The sequence below is a fragment of the Desmodus rotundus genome, chromosome 5 (assembly GCF_022682495.2).
Source record: "Desmodus rotundus isolate HL8 chromosome 5, HLdesRot8A.1, whole genome shotgun sequence".
Taxonomy (NCBI): domain Eukaryota; kingdom Metazoa; phylum Chordata; class Mammalia; order Chiroptera; family Phyllostomidae; genus Desmodus; species Desmodus rotundus.
The window spans coordinates 1159695-1175022 of record NC_071391.1 but is presented as its reverse complement, the minus strand read 5'-3'; the positions used below and the strand labels follow the sequence as shown (position 1 = coordinate 1175022).

Below are 15328 nucleotides of genomic sequence, written 5' to 3'. Positions count from 1 at the left end.
GTGGGGTGGGGGCCCGACCGAGGGACAAGCTGACGTGGGAGGCCGTAAGCCTCCCACGGCCCACTCGCACCGAGGAAGCAGGAAGCGGCCCCGCGCCTGGGAACTCCGGGCAGGCCAGAGCCAGGCCCAGGGCCGCAGGGGAGCCCCCAGGGTCCCTGGGGCTCTTGGCCTGCTGCCTCTCCTGTCCCCCGGTGCCACTCACTATCCAACTAGGGACCTGGTGGTCGGTCGTCCACCTGAGTGGGGGCAAGGCCCCAGCCTCCTGCCAGCATCCCTAGTGTGCGATCCCCCAGCGCTCCGCCCCCCTGGGCACCTCACCGGAGCACGTGACCCTGGGTTGGCCACCTCTGGCCTGCGGTGAGCGAGACCCCGACATCACAGCTGGGATGTCTCAGGGCCTTGCCAGGACGGGGGAGAGCGCATGAGGGTGGACGTCCCCAACACAGGGTCCCCACCCCGCCATCGCTGCCTGAAGACGGGGCCGGCTCTCTGGTTCCCAGGCTCAGTGAGCCACTTCTGTTCGGCCACGGTGCACCTCAAGGCAGTTGTGGCGTGGCGTGAAAGCAAGCCCCGCTCCTTCCAGGCCCAGGGAGCCTGCGGCCCCCCATGCGTGTGCCAGGCCCCAGGGCCCTCCAAAGCGGGCTCCTGCCCAAGCCCCCGTCTGCCCCCAGCCCCTTGGCAGCCTGGTCCCTCCTGGTCACGCTCTGTCCCCCAGAGTCACCCCTGGCACCTCCGAGGGGGACCTGCCAGGAAATAGGACCTTTGCTGATGTAACCAGTTAAGATGAGGTCATTGGGGTGGGTCCCCATACATATGACTGGTGTCCTTCTGAAAAGGGGAACTCTGGGGACAGACACACGCAGGGGGAACGCCAAGTGAACTTGAAAGCAGAGGTGGGGCGGTGCGTCTACAAGCCCAGGAAGCCCACAGATCGCAGGAAACCCCCAGAAGCTGGGGGCGGGGCCTGGGCCAGCCTCTCCCTCTCGGGTTCCAGCAGGGGCCAGCCCTGCAGGCACCTCGACCTGGGCCTTCTATACGCCAGCACTGGGGCAAGCCCTCTCTGCTGTCGGAAACTTCCCTTCTGTGGGACTTGCCATGGCCGCCCGGGACACTGACACCCCTCCCCACTCTGGGCATCCAGCCTGCAGGCCCCGCCCAACACCTGCTACTGGGGGACAGAGGGGATGGCACCCTGTCCCCCAGGAGCGTCCTGTGGAGGCACAGCAGCCACACCAAGGATGCGATGGGGGCTCTGGGGACCTACAGGGTGCGGGGGGCCTGACGCAGCTCCCCAGAGTCACCCGGGCCCCCTCCCACTTCATAGAAGAGGTGGAAGTGAGGGGTGGTGCCCACCTCGAGATCTGGCCTCGGCCCCCTCCCTGCTCTAAGACTCTGAGCCCCAAGCCTGGGCCGCCTCACTGCCGCTCAACCCCTCTGCTCACCCGCAGCCTCTGTGTCCTGTGATCAGGGGCTTGTGCTCAAGTCTCACATTTTTTAAAAATCCAAATGAAGCCTCCCTGGACTGGGCCCTTCTCAGGCCTTCTTCCTTTCCTAAATGCCTCCATCCTCAGTGGGACCAGCAGGCCTGGGCGAGGCGGGGGCACCCCTGGGGGGCTGGGCATCCACCCGGAGGGGCCGGCCATGCACATCGGAGGGCTGGCTGGGCCCCGCTGGGCGGCAGGTCCAGAAGTCCGGGCCCTTCCTGTGTGTCACCCGAGAGACCCGCGCTCACCGTGGGTTCACTAGGCAACATTCATGCGGCCTTTAGGGTGGGAGTGGGCGGGGGGCAGAGGCCTCGTCTTGTCCGTCCTCATGCCCCCAAACCCAGTGCGCTGTCCAGTGACCCAGCGAATGAGCGAGAGAAGCACCGAGCTCGTTGGAAGCCAGGACAGAGCACACTCTGTGGGCCCAGGACGGCACCAGGGACCTGACCAAGGGTGCAGCACTCCGAGGGGCTGGCCAGGAGGCGTCCGTGCCAGGCCAGAGGCAGAGGGCACTGTACTGCTGCGGGGCATCGAGGAGGACCGTCCAGGAGCAGCTGGGCACCTGGGCAAGGTGGCTTCAAAGGCCCAGTGGCTCGATCCCCAGGAAGAGAAATGTCAGGACCACACACTCACGACATCGGGGGACGAGGCGCCAGAGGGAATACAGGGGAGCATGGGGGGAGCGATGAAGGGGAAGCGGTCAGCCCAGAGCAGGTCAGGCCAGCGAGGGACAGACTTGGCTGAGACAGAGCCGTGAGCACCGGCCAGGCCACCGGAGCAAGGAGGGCCACTGCCAGTCAGCACGCCGGGTTCCAGCGCCAGAGGGGTGGCCGAGGCTGCCCTTGGGGACGGGGATAAAGGCTGGGCAGAGAGCAGGCTCCCTGGGAGGGTCACGTTGGAGGCTGGATGCCAGCCGAGGCAGAAAGGTGGTGCGAGGGGCACTTTGGAGACCCGGGAGAGGAATGGGGGTCCAACAGAGCTGCAGGGGTCCCGGAGAGAGGTGGGCTTGAGGGTGTCTGGGCCGAACGGGTGCCCTGAAAGCCCGCGTCTTCCAGCCCTGGCCCTCGGCTCCTGCAGGCACGACCTCGGTAGGCAGCAGGGGCTCTGTAGGAGATCGAGTGGCAGTGGGGTCACAGCGAGGATCTCGCCCAGTGTGACTGGGTCCTCACAAGACGAGGGGTCGGGACACGGACACGCACAGAGGGATGGCCCCTGCCCAGGAGCAGCCTCAGGAGCAGCCTGCCCTGAGTGCAGGACGGGGCCGCGAGGTTCTGGGGTCCAAGCCACTGTCTGCAGTGTCTTTCCAGGGGACCCGGGGCACTGACACAGGAGCCGTGAGCATCAGGGAGGGCGGACCAGCTGCTTTAACGAAACCCTGGGTCTCAGGGACTCCGCTGTCCCCTCGATGGCTGTCAGGTCAGTGTGGGTGGGGAGGGGGACTCCAGGCTCCTCCCCTCAGGGCACAAGAGTCTCGGCTGGTCCCCTGTGTCCAGCTGGCAGGGAGGATGGACCCAAGGCTGGTGGGAGGTCCAGGGGCTAGACCTGGACACTCGGGCCGTCGGGCCTCACCTGTCCATGGGCACCTGTCCAGGGGGCAAAGGGAGCGGGGCTGCAGGCAGCCGGCCGGCCCCTGCCACAGCGGCCCCAAGACATGGGGTGTGGGGTGAGGCAGGAGACACCGGGTGCCCAGGACGGGCTGAGGGTGAGGGTACTGACACCAGCGAGCTCAGGCACGACGTGAGTGGGGGTGGGCGGGTTGGGACACTGTACTGTGGCTGGAGGAGTCTGGGGGCCCGTGTGGACGGGCCAGCTCTGACAGTCTGGGAGGGTGCCCGTGGGTGGGATGGACAGGACCCCTGCAGGGGCTCCCCCCTCTCTCAGGCATCCTGGGGGTGAATCACCCCAGTGATGGAGGCCGGTGCACCGGGGCAGGCTGGGTCTTGGAGGAAGAGGAAGAGGCCATAAGGGCCTTGGAACTCATGGGGACAGGGAAACCACAAGGGGCAATCAGAGGGGTCGGAGGGACACCAGGAGAGGACAGACGGGCAAGCGGGGAACGGGCCACCCGAGTGGACACGCTGAGATGCCAGGTGAGGTGAGAGCTGCCACGGGGGCAGGTGACGGTTGGCAGGTGACGGCGCAGTGCAGCCCCGGGGGGTGGCGGTGTGGGCGGGGCAGTTTTTCGGTGCTCTGTGTGCCTCTGACTTGAGGTGAAGGGGCCCAGGTCGTTGGAGGAGGTCCCGGAGGGGACCTGGTGGGAGGAGGGGGCCCGCCTGTCTCTACCTGGCCTGGTCTCCTCCCTGGAAGGAGGCAGCTGCAGGGAGCTGGGTCGGGACTTGACGGAGTGGGTGTGGGCCCAGGGTGCAAGGGCCCCTCTTTGAGGCCAGCCTTGGGGTCTCAGAGTTGAGGGGTTCAGTGTGGCTCCCGCAGGCATCGAGGAGAGAATCTCCCTAGATGGTGATGGAAGCCCAGGTGTTCCGAGCCCTTGGGGCTAATGGATGTCCCGGTCAGCTGGGGCTCATCATGGGAGACTTCTTGGAGGAGGTAACTGTGATGGAGCCTGGTGCTGAGGCGGACGTGGCTGCAGGAGAGCCCAGGAGGTGCTCCAGGCCAGGGGTGGAGGCGGGCATGGCATGCCCCAGAGAGCTGGGACCAGCCAGGCTGACTCCCAGAGGTCCCCCCTCACCTGTCTGTCCAGGTGAGCTCATCGCCACACCCACTTTATAGTCGGTGGCCCTCAGGACTCGGGGAGGAGGGAACTGGACAGCAGGGAGACGGGGAGGCCCGAGGATGGTCGGACACGGGGGCGAAGGTGGGTCCGGGCCCAGACAGAGCTGGTGCTTGGGGACCAGAGAGGGAGCAGAGCCAAGCAGGTGGCAGGTGGCCATTCTGTTTGCTGAACCAGGAGGTCTCCTGCCACCTGGCCGCAGTGCAGATGTGGCCGCCAGTGCATTTCACACGAAACGGCCCTTTCATCTCCTCCACCCTCCTGTGGCCTTGTCGCCGCTCCCACCAGGTTTATTTTATTTACTTTTGCTGGATCTACCGGCCTGTTGCTTCCTGGCTCCCCTGTGCCCCGGTGGCTGCCTCCACCCTGTGCTCAGCCCCCCCGGGGGCCCAGGCCCCGTCTGGGGGGAGGACAGTGTCGGGGACCACAGCCTGGGGGCGTCTCCTCCTCAGCTCCGCAGGCAGAGTGTGGAGAGCTGGGGCGCGGCCCCCACCCCACCCACCTCGGCCCCTGCAGCCTGGCCGCTGGCCCCTCCCTGGGGCTCCATTTGGAGTCCTTCCCGCACAGCTCCCACACATCGTCTTCTCCACCCCCCCCACCCCCTTGGGGCATCGCCTACCTTCCACTCCTGAGGACCCCATCTCGGCCCAGACCCCTGCACCCACGCTGTCGCTGGGCTCTCTGGCCACCACAACCGCCCCTTGAACCCGCAGCCGGCCCGCCCACTCCGGCCTCCGCACAGGACGGGCCTCCGCCTGGAGGGTCTCTGGTCCCCTCGCCCTGTGTCCTCACCCTGCTGGCCCCACGGGCTTGTCTTATGGGAGCCCCCATGCCAGGCCTGCGCCCCGTTCCAAGTCCCAAGTGCCCCTCAGCCCGGCCGTGCGCCCCGAGCCCTGGGCGGGCTCCCTGTGTCTCGTGGCCTGGCTGTGCCCACTGCGGGGTGACACTGCGGATGTCTGTGCCTCCCGGCCCCAGGGGTGAGCAAGGGCTCTTCCTGGAGGCCTGGCCGTCCCCACGGAAGCGGGCTGTGGGCCGTGGGTGGGGGCCCCGGGGGTTGATGAGCCTGGGCCAGAGCTATAAGGCCACCTGGTCGGGGGGCCTGTGCAGGCTGCCTGTGCAGACCTCAGACTGCGGAGGGGTGGGGTGGCCCTCAGGAAGGCCATCAGGGAGGGGAGCCGGCTGACGTCAGGCTCTCGGTCCCTGGAGGAGGCCAAGGCTTCCTGTCTCTGGCCCCTGGCACATCAGTCGCCGGGACCTCTGGAAGGCAAAGGCAGGATGGCGGCCCCTCCATCGCGGCCCGCCCGGGTCCTGGCCTCCCCGGGCTCCCCAGCGGAGATCGGAGCAGAGGGCCTGGGCGGGCGGGCCCTGCACCGTCCGTCAGGAGGGAGGCTGAGGGCCGTGGCCTCACTGTGACTGTGACAGCCCCATCTGGGCCATGGATGTGCGAGGAGGGCCAGGGCCCCAGGCTGAGCAGGAAGGAGGCCCAACAGGGCCTGTGAGGGGCCAGGTTGGCCTGTCCTCAGCCTCTGGGGGTGCGGGCACGGTCCCCAGTGGCTGTGAGCCCCTACTCCCTGGGCACAAGGCACCCTGGGAGGACCATCTGACCCAGGACCGCCCCCCGTGTGTCCCCTGCGGGGGGCTGCGGCTCTGAGGAGGGGGAAATGGGGGCTGCCCGCCTTGTGCACGCCAGCCCGCTGTGCCCCCAGGGCCGGGTCGCGCGGTATTGGGACTGTCCCGGGACAGGCAGGGCTCCTCACAGGGTCTCGAGAACCAGCAAACGGCCTCACTGTGATCGCTGCTGCTCAGACCTGGCTCGGGCGGTCAGTCTCTGGACCCCGAGGGTTCAGGTGGTCCGGAGCCAGCCCTGGTGCCCTCTGGGAGCTGCCCACTGGCCACTGGCCACAGCCCAGGGTGCAGGCCAGTGGGGGCCAGGCCTGAACATCCCGAAGCCCGTGCTCCCGGCCACAGCCCCCAAGGCCCCGCACCCCCTCCCTTGCTGGGGCCTTCCCGGGGCGCGGCACCCAGAGGCTCAGGCAGCCTGAGTGTGGGTGGAGAGGCGGGGCAGGACCACAGCAGACGGGTCACGGGTTCGGGAGGTTTTATTGACAGCCGCCATGAGCCGGCCCTCCCGGCAGCTGACTCTGCGGGCCGCAGGGGGCCTAGGACTCGGACTCGAACATCTTCTTCCGGCCTTCCATGCCAGACTTCTCCTCGATGTTCTTCCTCCAGTCGCCCACGTCGCGCAGGTCCCGCTCCTGGGGGCAGGCAGAGGAGGCTCAGGCCTTCCCGCCCCGTTGCCGCGCCCCCCAGCCCAGCACCCCCTCTGGGAAGGGGCTCCCAGGCCGCGCACCTTCTCGGTGTCCTCCTTCTTGACCTGCTTCAGGTTGGCCCGCAGGTCCATGCACACCTTGTGCTTGGAGCCCAGCAGGGCCTTGAGCATGGCGTCGGCCGACATGCGCACCCTCCTCAGCGGCGGCCTCTTGAACTTGCCTCTCAGGTCGAACAGCTTCTGGTTCATGTCCTCCAGCTGTAGGGGTGGGGAGGGCTGGGCAGCAGCGGGCGGGCCCGGGGCCCCGGCGCCCCCCCTCTGCACAAAGCCCCTCGACCACTCACCTCCTTGGTGCTCTTCTGCACCTTCATCTCCATGTCGTACTTCTCCTCCTCGGCCACGTCGATCTTGGCGTGCAGCTGTTTGCAGAGCTCCTGGAGCGGGGCAGGGGGCTCGCTGTCCTGACACCGGACCTCCCCCAGCCCTGCCCGGCCCCCCCACACCTGCCCTCTCGGCCAATGGGGAAACCGAGGCAGGGCGGGCAGGCACCTGCACTTCGGCGGTGGAGCTGGGGATGTGCAGCGGGGCGCAGTGCTCCGCCAGGTAGTTCTGCTTCTCCGTCTCCCGGCGGCTCTCCTCCTTCTCCAGCTCCGAGGCCGCTATCTGCAGCATCACGCTCTGCGGAGGGTGGACAGCGGGCGGCAGTGAGGGGCCGCGTGCGGGCTGCGGCGCCTGCACTGCCCCGCCACGGCCCCCGGCCCTGGGCGGCACCCACCTTCAGGTGCTGTCTGCGGGCCGTGATGGCCCTGTTACGCTTCTGCAAGACAGGGGAGAGGAGCAGAGTCAGCCGCTGGCCGCACACCCTGGCGCACCCTGACACGCCCCTCCACACGCGCCCTAGAGGATGTGGGGAGGGACGGGGGTCCCTGCAGGGCAGGAGTGGGGTGCAGTAACCCCAGAGAAGCCATTTCCAGGGTGACTGAGCCGAAGCCCCACTTCCCCTGCCGCCGGGGCCACTTCCTCTGTGGCGTCGCTGCAGGGTGGGCTGGGGTGTCTTCCTGGGCCTTGAAACTCTGACCTCCGACTTACCCCAAGCAGGGGGTCTCGCCCCTTCCATGTTTCACCCCCAGGAAGATACTCACCTCCTCACTGTCCCAGGAGGGTAGGCAGGGGTGGGGGAGAGAAGAGAGAGGTTAGGGACCTGTGAGGGGGTGAGTGGGAACAGGGGCGGGCAGGGTGGACAGAGACCCCCCGCCCTCAGGTGGCAAGAGGGTGTGGCAGGGGCACCAGGCTTGGGGACTTCACTTACTCCCCCATCCTGAGGTCCTGGGCTTAGAGCCTGTGGGAGAAAGAGAGGGGGACATGAGGAGCACAGACCGTGGCGGGTGGGCGCGGCCCCTGCTACCTGGTCCCCAACTCCAGCCTCCTGGGTTGGGGTGGGGGTGATGTCTTGAGAAGGGTGAGAAGGAAGAGGAGAAAGTGTCCCAGAATATCCCGGGCGGGGCCTGGGGTGCGCAGCTGTCCCTGAGGGACGGGCCAGCGCAGGTGGCTGCCAGAGCCACCCCGCTATTTTTAGTTCTGCTCCTTCGGCTTTGGGCCCAAGTGCCTGAGACAGGCCAGTCCCCAGTTTGGCCTGGACTTCCTCACACATGAAGCCCCCTTCCAGGGTCTCAGAGATGAGGCTTGGCCATCAAGGACTGTCCAAGACCCCTGCCCACCCCCAGCCCGACCCCACCACGTCTCCGGCTAGCTCTCAGCTCCATGGAAGACCCCCATGGAGGGCAGCCGGTGGTGGCCCCCTGTCCCCAGCCCCCTGCCCCAGGAAGTCCTCCTTCGAGCTTGCTCGAGCAGCGACCGTGCCCGGCCTCAGCGGGCCGGCCCTCCTCACCTGGCGTCGGGGCCACTGCTCTGGGAGCAAGGTCAGGCCGGCAACGGCGAGCTGGGCTGGTGGGCCCAGGGAGGGGTATAAATGTCCTCCCCCGGGCTGGGCCCCTGCTCAGAAAGGACACGGAGCCCTCCTCAGGCCAATGGGGGCTCAGGGCCCTCCCCACCTGCCCAGGCTGCCTGGTATGGCCCAGCCACGTGCCACCGTCCCGTCCAAGAAGCCTTGGGGGGGGGGGGGGTCCGAGGTTGAGCTGCTCTATTTAGGGACCGGTGACGAGTTGGAGGCATTCCTGCTTCTTGCAAGGAGCCTGCGGGCAGCTGTGTGCAGCCTCCAGGGACCTCAGGGGCCAGGGTGGGTGCACGGCTCCAGATCCACGGTGGGCTCCTTAGGACCCTGGCCCCGCTGGGTTTTACAGCAGGGTCCACACCACAGTGTCCTTCCGGGGACCTTAGCCACCTCTCCTGCCCACCTCTCCTGCAGTGCCCTGTTCCCCTTTCGGCCCGAGGGGTGTCTCTGCCACAAGCTGGCTATGCCCCACTTTCTCCAAGCCAGTTCCAGAGCGAGGCCTGGATCCCCAAACACAGCCTCTGGGCCCACAGAAGCACCGGGGGTCTCGAGGGTGGGGGCATGCCACCGCCTTCCCACCCAGGAGCAGGCACAGGACGCCCTGGACGTGCCGCGGAACGGGACGCCCCACCCGAGGGCTGTTCCTACACGACTCAGAACGCATCCTTCCACCCAGGACGCCAAGGCCCTGCCTGGACCCTCCCTGACTCGAGGGGCTGGGGCCCCACGGCCCCCACCCAGCACAGGCATCTGGAGGGCCGTGACTTGGCACCCTCCGCACCGGGTGTCTGGGCCGCAGGGAAGATCTGGGAGAGTGGGGCCTCCCGATCAGCGGGACTAGAGCTGCGTGTTCTCCCCGCCAGGCTGGGCGCCCCCCCACCCAGAGGCCCTGGTGTCTTCCGCAGGCGTCTGCTGCCCCCTGCTGCTCACATGGGGAGGCCCTGCAGGCGCCTGCCCCGAGGTTTGGGGGCTCTGAGAGGGGCTGTGGCAGCTCCTGGGGTTGGGGCCCATGCTTTCCGCCATCACCCCCACCAAATGCTTCCCGATGGCCCACTGTGTGCCTGCGGGGCTGCCTCTAACCCACTTCCCTCTCACCGTCACTGACACTGCAGCCCCCCAGGTGGAAGGGCTCCTCTCCTCCCCGTATTGTGCTCTTTGGGCTTTCAGGGGCCCTCTTCTCTGCACCCAAGGGTCAGGCATTGCTCAGAGGCCTCAGGGCCCAGATGAGTCTGGAGAGGAGCCCTCGCCCCTTGGCAGGGGGGCCAACCTTACTGTGTCCCCGAGGGCGCAGGAAGGACACGAGGCGGGTGGGAGCAGGCATTTATTGCAATGGCCCCAGGGCGGCCTGGACAGGTGCCCACAGCGCAGTCTGGGGAGGCTGAGGCGCGGGGATGCTTTCAGGAGCCAGGCACGGGCAGGCGCAGGCGGGGCTGCAGGGCCAGGGCCTCGTCCACCTCCCTGGCGGGCCGCAGGCGGTGCCACTGGGTGATGGGCCGCCGGGCATAGGCCAGCATGTCCGCCCAGTGCTGCAGGGGCTGACCGGAGGCACGGGCACCCAGCACCACCTTACCCATGGGCTCGGCCCGGAGCCTCGGGCCCCGAGCCCAGACGGCCAGCACCAAGTCCACACTCTGGGAAAAGACAGGCAGAGGGGCGGTGAGGGAGGACAGACCGTGTTCAGCTTGGCGTCGGAGGAGGGCCTGCCCGCCCTTCCCTCTGGGCAGCCCACCTGGACCTGGCTGAACGGCACGTGGAAGGTGAAGGCCTCGTTGAAGTACGGGTCGGCCGTGCTCTTCCTGCCAGACGTCTTCCTCGTCTTCCACTTCCTCTGGCTCAGCGCGAGCTGGACCTTCACATAGGGCTCTGGGCAGGCGGAAGGGGTGGGGGTGTCACAGGCCTGACAGCCAAGCACAGGGCCTCCTGTGCCCACACAGAGGGTGCAGGCTGGCTCTCACCTGCCGGCCCCAGGTTCAGGCCCCGGGCCTCCAGCACCACCACGGTCAGCTGGCCTGAGCTGGGCACGTACCGGAGTGAGACACACAGCTCCCCCATCGGCTCAGCCTACAGGCATGGGAGCAACCGCAGTCTGCCTACAGGCACCCCAGGCAGGGCCGGGCTGAAGTCAGGGGGCCAGTGGCCTCACCTCGGGGGTGCTCGGCGGGCCCAGCGGGTGCCAGAACTCCAAGACGTGCTGAAGACCCACAGTGCCCAGTGGCAGGCAGAGCTCGCCCAGGGGCTCGTGCCGGGAGAAGCGCCTGGAGTCCAGCACCTGCACCCTCAGGGTGGTCTGGGGCAGCTCCTGCGGCGGGACCTGCGGGCTTGGGGATGAGCGGGCCCCTGCCACCCTGGCCCACCCACCCCACCGCCCCCAGCCCAGACTCACGTGGAAGCAGCAGGTCTCGTTGAACACGGGGCAGAGCGTGCCACGGTGCACCTTGGTCTCGTGTCTGCGCCCGGCCTGGGCGGACAGGCTGATGCGGGCGTAGGGGTCTGCTGTGCCGCTGGGGTCCCTGGCCCTCAGGTCCACCGCCTGCTTGAGGCCTACCCTGATCTGGGAGCGGGGACGGCTCAGCCGGGGTCCCCCTGGTCGGCCCTGCACCCGGCACCTCTGCACAAGCCCACAGAAGTCCCCAGGCCTGTGAAGTGGGGCCCTCACCTCCTGGCTTCCAAAGTCGTATTCCAGGGAGAGCTGAAGGCACCCCCACTTCTGGGCTCCCCCCGGGCTGGACTCCAGGCCATCCACCTCTGGCTGCACCTGGCATGGGAGGAGCAGTGACAGGTGTTGTCCCCATTGGAACTGTGGGCCTGCTGCACAGGAGTGCCAAGCCTCAAACCGCCCGCCTCGGGGAGGGCCAGCACCAGGGCTCACACCCCTGCTCAGCTCTGAGCCCAGACCGAACAGATGGGTCGGCCCCAGGCCCATCACGGCACCTCTCTCCTCCTCAAGAACATGCCCTGACCCCCACGGTGCTGGCCCGGCCCGCGGGTCCTGGGCCTGCCTGCCTCTCCTCGTCACCGTAGGCCCCCCCAGGAAGGCCTCTGGCCTCTTCTTGGGGGCACACCAGCCGCCCGGGGGCTGAGCTCGCCCCTGGCCACACTGAGTTGCACCATGGGCACTGGGGCTGCTGCTCACCAGGTGGGTGGTGGTGCTGCTCTGGGGGCTGCCCAGCCCCACAGCCTCCTTGTCCCTGGGCTTCCTCCCGGGGCGCCGGCGACAGCGGCAGCACAGGGCACAGAGGAGGCAAGACACCATGAGTGCGCCGGCGGCGACAGCAGCGGCCATGAGTGCCCAGCGGGGCCCTGGGTGGGCACGGGGTGGGCCTGAGATTCCCCTGTGGGCAGTTCTGCCCCCGCCGAGCCAGGCCAGCCCCCTGCCCCTCCCAGGCCCCACAACTCACAGGGTGTCCAGGCAACAAGGTCCCGAATCAGCCCGGGTGCGGCCGTGGTGCCCCCTGCAGCTGTAGTCCCCGCTGGGGCTGGCACAGCATGGGGCCCTGGGGGTCGCCCCATCTCCCCACTCTGCTGGCTGAGGGCAGATGGCCGGGGGGGCCGCATCACTGGAGGGGATGGCCCCTCAGACCCCTGCCTGCTGCCCTATCCACCCTATGGCAGCCAGCTGGGGGCAGCCCAGGCTGGGGACAGCCCGGGGCAACAGTTCCGAGTGGAGCCAAGGGGAGGAAGGCTCTGGGCTTTGGTCAAAGTGCCAGCTTCCCAGCCCTGGGCCCACTTCCTGGCCACCTCCGCAGCCCCCAGCCCTAGCCAAGTAGGCCGGACCCGGGCAGCCTGGGCCCTGTACTCCCTGGTCTTCCCGGCAGAGCCCCCCAACCGCCACGGCAGGGCCTCCTCCTACAGGAAGCCCCTCCAATCCCGGCCTCTCTGCCCCAGCCCAGGGCTCTGCTTGGGGGTAGTCACCTGGGGTCCCTTCTCATCCCTGCCCGACCTCAGGCCACCGTGGTTTGCGTGTCACCCAGGGAACACATTCACACACATGAGCCCCGGCCCTGGGGTGACCTGGGAGCACGGTGAAGGGGGCTCACAGGGTTAGGGCTCTGCTGGGGTCACGGGTGGAGCAGGCGGGGGAGCAGGTGGGCCAGATGCCGGCACGAGCTGGTCTCAGCAAGCTGGGGCTGACAGCGCGTTCCTGGCACGGCAGGCGCGGGGCCAGAGCACCGGGGGGAGGTAGGTGGGGGCGGGCAGGCACAGGGTGTAGCTGGGAGCGGCCAGAACATTCCTTGCAAACTGACTCAGCAGCCCGCCGGCCCGAACCTGCCTACCTGCCGCCCTTAGGCGAGGGGGTTGGAAGGAGGGTGGGCCAGCGCAGCGCCTGCCTGGGGCCTGGGGGGCCTGGGGAGGGAGCGCACCTGGCCAGGCTGGCTCCTCCCACAGCAGGGGCCCAGGATTCCAAGCTGGGGGCTGAACCCACGGTGGGGCACACTGTGCCCCCAGCCCCACAGGCGACCCTCTGGTTCAGCTCCTCCTGGCCTCCCCTCCTCTGGGGCGCACCCGCAGCCAAGAGGTTCATTTCCTCCAATCTGGGGCTCCCCTTTTTGCCCACAAGAGCCTGCCACCCCTCTTGCCTTAGGGGCTCAGCCCAGGCCACCCCCTCCAGAAATAACCAGGCACCCATCCGGGCTGGAGCCTCCACCAGCCTGGGGCTGAGCATGCAGGGGGGACAGACAGGAGCCCACCGTGGTCCTGAGGTGACCCCCCACACACATGATCCTCAATGCCCCCTCTGTAATGGGTTGGCCAAGGCAGCCCCACTCCCAGAGCCGACCCAACCCCCACACATTCAGAGGGGAGGTGACCAGGCCAGCACTGGCCCCCCCGGGGGCTGGTCCCTGCCGGTCAGAGAACAGAGAAGGGCTGTGGAGCCTGTGCTTGGTGAGGCGCCTGCAGCCACCATCTTGACGTGCTAACCATTTTGAACAAGAGGCTGTATGTTTTCTGCCTGGGCCCTGCAAAGGCAGAGGGCCGGGGTGGCACCAGGGGGGCCTGGGGCAGGCCTGAGCGCCCCTGAGGGCCCGGCAGGGTCCCTGGAGCAGCTGGATGGGGGCCAGAAGCAGACAGGCCCCTGCTCCCCACTGGGAATTTCAAGTCTATCTTTCCTTCCGGAGCCACCGGAGCCAACGTGGACAGTGCAATTGAAAGAGCTTCCTTTGACTGAGACTCCCACGGTGGAGAGCTTGGGGTCGACGGTGGGCTCAGAGTCCCCGCCTGCGTGTGCGTGCGTGCCTGTGTACGGTGCCCCCGTGCGCCCGCGGGCCTCTCCCCTGACCTGCTTCCCTGGCGTCCTCACCTGGGTCAGGTCAGGGCCGGTGCGGGCGCTGAGTCACAGGGACGTGGCACAGCGGGTCCAGCCGGATTCCTGACCCAGCCTGGGGACAGTCGTCCCCCCAGGGCCACAGGAGATGCCCGGAAACTGTCCCCAGAGGGTCACAGGACCCACCAGAGAGCAGAGGGGGGCCCAGGGAAGCCTAGGGAGGCCGAGGGTCCCTCAGGACCGCAGGGTCCGCACGGAGGTCAAGGTTCGGGGATGTGGAGCCACCAGATGGCGCCATCTGCTGCTCTGGACCCTGCTGGCCGCGGGTCCTGCCTCCTGGCCTGGGGCCCCGGAAAGTCCGCAGGGGCCCAGGCAGGCACACCCCGTGGGGCGACCCTCGCAGGCCCCGGGAGGTCCTCCGGGGTCTCCTCCTCCAAGCCATCCCTAGTGCCTGTGCAGGGGGCTGCTGTGGGAGGGCCCTTCCTGACCACCACTCGGCAGGCCGGAAGGCCTCCTGTGCTCCAGCTCTTGTTGTCCTCCGTCTTCTGTGGCCTGGCTGCAGAAATCCCTCCCTCGCCAGGTGCCCAAGCCGATTTTCCCAGCAAAGGGAGACGGCCTCCCTCCAGAGTGCAGTCCCCCGGCAGCCACCCCTTCCAGGGCCCCTTCCAGGCATCTGCAGGCCCGGCCTGTTTGCCCCTGCTGCTCTGCACCAGGGCTGTCCCTCACCATCCCTGCCCCCTGCACCTTCCAGGGCTGCATGAGCTCCACTTCTTCCAGGAAGCCCTCTCTGGTCACCCCTGGCCCTTGGACCTTCCCAGAACTTGGGGCTGGATTCCCCCTGCATCCCCTCCCAAGCCGGCGTCCTAGCTTCCCCAGCCAGAGGGCAGCTGGCTGCCCTCCTGGGGGCTTCCCGGTGAGCCTGGACGGGCACCTAGTAAATCCATGCTCACTAACCCTTCTGCCTTCTGTCCACCTGGAATTCTTTTGGCTTCCATGGGAGCAAGTTTCTGTGGGCCTTCCTTGGGAGGAGCAAGGTTCCCCCAAATGTCGGGCGGCAGCCCCCCAGGGGTAGTGCGCTCTCACCTGACACCTGACTCTGTGGCCTGCCCGCCCAGCAGGCCTTCCTCTCCAACCCGGGCACCGTGGGCACAGCTCAGAGGCAGTGGCCAGAGCCCGGCATTCTCTGCCTCTCCCCACAAGAAAGTCTTCTTGGTGGGTGAAAGGGTGTGGGAGGCAGGGCCTTGGGGAGCCCCACCTCAGGGCCAGGAACTCCCTGGGGAGGGGGGTGGGGGGGCCTCCTGAACCCCAGGCACCAGACATCAGGGCCCCTCCAGTCCTCTGGGAGGACTGGACAGAGGGGGTGCCAGCCCATCTGGGCTGGCCCTGGGCTGGGGCAGTGAGAGGGGGTCAGCCTGGGCTGGGTTTGAGAAAGTTGTGTGCGTCCGGGAGGGACCTGAGTCAGGAAGGCATGGGGAGCAGAAGGACAACGGCTCCCTGATGCTGTTGGCACCAAGCACCCGGAGGCCTGGGGCCAGCACGGGGAGCTGTGGGTGCCACCAGCCGAGCCTGCCCGGCGTGCTCAGGGCAGCACTGGGGGGTGGCAGCGTCTCCGGGCCAAGACCTGGGCCTGCTG

The 15328-nt window shown here is 68.1% G+C and overlaps 2 protein-coding genes across 6 annotated transcripts; both read right to left on the bottom strand.

Annotated features, from left to right (window-relative positions):
* Positions 1–6293: 6293 nt before the first annotated feature.
* Positions 6294–7613, bottom strand: TNNI2 (troponin I2, fast skeletal type). Its single transcript, XM_053923986.1, has 5 exons — positions 7257–7613; positions 7031–7159; positions 6826–6915; positions 6563–6739; positions 6294–6467 (listed from the first exon to the last, which is right to left on the bottom strand). The coding sequence occupies exons 1-5, from the start codon at positions 7596–7598 to the stop codon at positions 6372–6374; spliced, it is 834 nt and encodes a 277-aa protein (XP_053779961.1). The 5' UTR covers positions 7599–7613; the 3' UTR covers positions 6294–6371.
* Positions 7614–9718: 2105 nt separating this feature from the next.
* Positions 9719–14872, bottom strand: SYT8 (synaptotagmin 8). 5 transcript variants are annotated; one of them, XM_053923982.2, is made up of 9 exons: positions 12345–12480; positions 11831–11958; positions 11566–11753; positions 11089–11187; positions 10816–10983; positions 10576–10743; positions 10388–10493; positions 10162–10295; positions 9719–10063 (listed from the first exon to the last, which is right to left on the bottom strand). In XM_053923982.2, exons 1-9 carry the CDS (start codon positions 12359–12361, stop codon positions 9830–9832), a joined length of 1242 nt encoding a protein of 413 aa, XP_053779957.1. In that variant the 5' UTR covers positions 12362–12480; the 3' UTR covers positions 9719–9829. The 5 variants fall into 5 exon arrangements, with proteins under 5 accessions (XP_053779957.1, XP_053779959.1, XP_071077469.1 ...); XM_053923984.2 differs by lacking the exons at positions 11831–11958; positions 12345–12480 and adding an exon at positions 14779–14872 and having other exon boundaries at positions 11566–11732; XM_071221368.1 differs by lacking the exon at positions 12345–12480 and having other exon boundaries at positions 11831–12308.
* Positions 14873–15328: the final 456 nt, after the last annotated feature.

Excerpts from the sequence above, each read along its gene's own strand:
- TNNI2 (XM_053923986.1), bottom strand. The coding sequence starts at position 7,598 with ATGGAAGGGGCGAGACCCCCTGCTTGGGGTAAGTCGGAGGTCAGAGTT. Across the intron at positions 7,160-7,256 it reads CCCGCAGACAGCACCTGAAG|AGCGTGATGCTGCAGATAGC; the intron begins GTGGGTGCCGCC and ends CACCCTCCGCAG. Across the intron at positions 6,740-6,825 it reads TGCAGAAGAGCACCAAGGAG|CTGGAGGACATGAACCAGAA; the intron begins GTGAGTGGTCGA and ends CCACCCCTACAG.
- SYT8 (XM_071221368.1), bottom strand. The coding sequence starts at position 11,987 with ATGCGGCCCCCCCGGCCATCTGCCCTCAGCCAGCAGAGTGGGGAGATG. Across the intron at positions 10,984-11,088 it reads ACGACTTTGGAAGCCAGGAG|ATCAGGGTAGGCCTCAAGCA; the intron begins GTGAGGGCCCCA and ends CCCCGCTCCCAG. Across the intron at positions 10,296-10,387 it reads CCTGAACCTGGGGCCGGCAG|AGCCCTATGTGAAGGTCCAG; the intron begins GTGAGAGCCAGC and ends CCGCCTGCCCAG.